This window comes from Limulus polyphemus, unplaced genomic scaffold (genome assembly GCF_000517525.1).
Source record: "Limulus polyphemus unplaced genomic scaffold, Limulus_polyphemus-2.1.2 Scaffold1718, whole genome shotgun sequence".
In the NCBI taxonomy this organism is placed as follows: Eukaryota; Metazoa; Arthropoda; class Merostomata; order Xiphosura; family Limulidae; genus Limulus; species Limulus polyphemus.
In genome coordinates this window covers 230,755-234,087 of record NW_013667328.1, presented here as the reverse complement: position 1 = coordinate 234,087, position 3,333 = coordinate 230,755, and the positions used below count along the sequence as shown (strand labels likewise).

The 3,333-nt window shown below is 28.9% G+C and overlaps 2 protein-coding genes across 2 annotated transcripts in view; both read right to left on the bottom strand.

Annotated features, from left to right (window-relative positions):
* Positions 1–6: 6 nt before the first annotated feature.
* LOC106464685 (alpha-globin transcription factor CP2-like) overlaps positions 7–3,333 on the bottom strand; it is a 38,815-nt gene continuing 35,488 nt past the window's right edge. Inside the window, exons 13-14 of the mRNA XM_022392453.1 lie at positions 2,949–3,000; positions 7–2,166 (exon numbers count right to left, since the gene is read on the bottom strand). The gene's annotated coding sequence lies outside the window, so the exon portion shown is untranslated. The remainder of the gene's footprint in view (positions 2,167–2,948; positions 3,001–3,333) is intronic.
* Positions 2,120–3,333, bottom strand: part of LOC111087089 (transcription factor CP2-like) — a 19,868-nt gene continuing 18,654 nt past the window's right edge. The window contains exons 5-6 of the mRNA XM_022392454.1: positions 2,949–3,000; positions 2,120–2,166 (exon numbers count right to left, since the gene is read on the bottom strand). Of these exons, the coding sequence (XP_022248162.1) occupies positions 2,120–2,166; positions 2,949–3,000 (99 nt within the window). The remainder of the gene's footprint in view (positions 2,167–2,948; positions 3,001–3,333) is intronic.

The following is a 3,333-nucleotide window of genomic DNA, read 5'->3' as shown; positions in this document are numbered from 1 at the left end:
TATGAACATAACCAAGTGGAAATCATTTTCTGAAATATAAAAGAACCTAGAAACAAAAACACCAACAGCAGTTTGAACATGTATATCTCTCAGAAACAAGTAATTGTACTAAATATTAAACACAAGTTATTCACAGATTACAGGTAATGACTAAGGTAATTCACATTTTCCTAACAGACTTGAAAAAAAAGAAACTCGGATCCAGATGTATGTTGCCTGTCACAGCATGTGTAAGGAAAGAGTAGTATCGAGGAAGCTTCAATATGAAGATTTTCAATTTATTTTAATTGTTACATATGGACTATTAAAAGGGTGTCAGATGAAGCTGCAGAATTCATACCAAAAATATATGAAATAAATAAATTAATGATGCTATAAATGCTTACTTTTCAACAAAATTTTGTTGGAAAAAAAAATTGAGAATATTTTTAATTCTTTGATTTGTTAGTAGTTGGAAAGAAAGTTACACTTCCAGTGTTTTAGTTCCAGTTAACAAAATTCTATTTTAAACAGTATAAAAAGGGTATTAATGTATCCTAGCTAAGGAAATAGTTTAAAACATTCTAAACTGGTCAAAAGCCTGTTTTAGACAAATGATTAAGAAAATTTTCAAAACAAATAAAACATTATATTTGCTAGTGAAATGCTTTACAACTTTCTCAAGAAAAAAAGAAATTGTTTCAAATAAGTGATAAAAGTTGTGTGTTATGTATAGGCACAGGCACTTGAAGATCAATCATTTTACTTTTAATACAACAGTTCTTATTCAATGAAAGCACCATTTATAGAACTATTTACAATGAAAATTATAACAAAAACCTAATTACAGATTGTACTAAAAAAGCAAATTTATTCACTTAATGATAATAAACACTGGAAAATCAGGTGTATTTCATAGTGTTTGAACAAGCACAAAGACACCATCTTCCAGCCCGATATCAACACAGTAAGATCTAAATCTATAAATGTACATACATACTTACATTACTGCAGTAAGTTTTACATATACTCAAACCAAAATATGAAAATATTGCCTGGAAACAAATAATTCTGACTTGTACTTCTTCATGCATGGTTGTGTTGATGACAAAGAGAAATTGCTGGTATGTCATTTAAGTCTATACTAGTTCAACAACTATATTTTCTCTCACTTAAACCTTTCAATCTGAGACTCAACATCAATTGTAGAAATATAGTGGGTATGCATTGACTTAAAAAAAAACTATGTTGAAAAAAATAAATAAATTAATAATGCCAAAATTTTTTTATCAGAAGATAATGGAACTCAAAACAGGATATGACAGTCTTAGAATGAAGTAAGAATAAAAGTTTTATGAAGCCTATGCTTTAGGCTGATAATAGCCCTTCCTTTTTCTACCTGTGAGAAAATAAAAGTTGTTATCAGCCTCAAAGTTTAATCTTAATAAAGTTTTATTCTTTTATCATTTTAGGTTATGTATATATATATCCTTACTTTAGTGTGCCATGTTAATCACACCTGGAATGTGCACAATTCAGACATCATGTTGTACTGCACGACAGAATGACACATCTAAATCATACATTACAATGATATATGTGACAGATATCATGATTACCTGTTAAACATGCAAGTTAATTACACATGACATTTATGAAATGTCATATGAAACATGGTTCAGTAACAAGGGATGATGCATATGTGACAGGTATGAAAGTCACATGTTAAACATTTGGTATGTAACACAGACATCAAAAAATGCATCATATTCATGCATTTAAAATACCTAAAAGTCACATGTGAAAAATTCAATATGGTCACACTAGGTTTGAATATAGGTAGTTACCAATAGTGAACTTTGCCTTAAGTGAAAAACTTAATAAAAAATTAATGAAGAAAACATTCATGTTCCATTAAAATCTTTTAAAACCTGTCATGGAATTGCCACAGATAATGAATACTCTTTGAGGAAAGGCCTAACTCTGATACAGAATATATCTTTTCTCAATTTTCCATAATAAAAACAACAACAAAAAATTCTTCTTTGCAAGTAGATTAAAAGTTGAGACCTTTCCTTTACACATTAAACAAATAATGACTTTGATGATGATAGTATCATGTACAGATAATGCAGGGCACTTATTGCTGAGGTTTAAGGTATATGCTGTAACCTGTAGATGAATGATCTGAAAATAGAGAAAAAGAAAAAAAAAACACTTCAAGAATACACTGTGAATGGTAACAAAAGTTTAAAATAATAAACATACAAATTCTGGTAATTCTTATTAAAAAAAAGTATGAAAACAAGCAAACCCAAGGAAAGAATGATCCTTTGTTCAATTAATAGTGGTTATGGGAATTAATGCACATGTAGGATGTGTTGTCCTTCTAATGGTTGAGAAACACAGACTAATGATGATTACACATTGGGGTCAGAGCTTTGTTCCATGCTTGTAGCATACACAGGAATTCTTTCAATCACTTCAGTACAGTGGCATAAAAAAATTTAGGTTTGTTTAAACTGTTATGTGCTTTACAACATTTTCTGTAATAAAGTAGAAACTAAGTTAATAGGTTAGATCTCTGAAGTTATAAAAGTCAATCTTACAAATATGATGTAAAATAATGCAGATGTTACCTTGTATCTGTTACCTCATAGCTGTGCAATAACAATGAAGGTGTTACCTTGTATCTCTACAGTAATGATGCAGTTGTTACCTTATAGTTTTACAGTAATAAAGAAGGTGTTACCTGATACCTTTACAGTAACAAAGGTGCTACTTCATACTTTTAGAGCAACAAAGGTGTCACCCAATACTATTAAAGTAACAAGATGATGTTACCTTATTCCTCTCCAGTAACAAAATGATGTTACCTTATACCTCTCCAGTAATAAAGGTTTTACCTCATACCACAATTGTAATAAAAGACTTCCCTCATACTTCTACAGTAACAACAAAAGTCTTACCTTTGTTGGTATCACAATAGTATATGGAGTCATTGGACATGTTCTGGATCACCTGAAAAAGATGTTCATTTATTTTTATAATTAACACTTAATTCCAAATTTATTTTTTCCTAACTTGCAAAATTAATTTATCGGCTGTTACACATAGAAGAAAATATTTTGACCATGAAAATAAAATATTCCAGTAAAAACATATGATCATTCCAGTCAGAAATTTCCATATATATATATATGTATATATTTATTCAAGAAAGCTACAAATTTTTTTATAAAACAGATTACACTAAAAGGATTGATAGCATGAATTTTACACAGCATATCGAAACCTTAGATGAAATACAATTAAATGTATATATATATATATATATATATATATATATATATA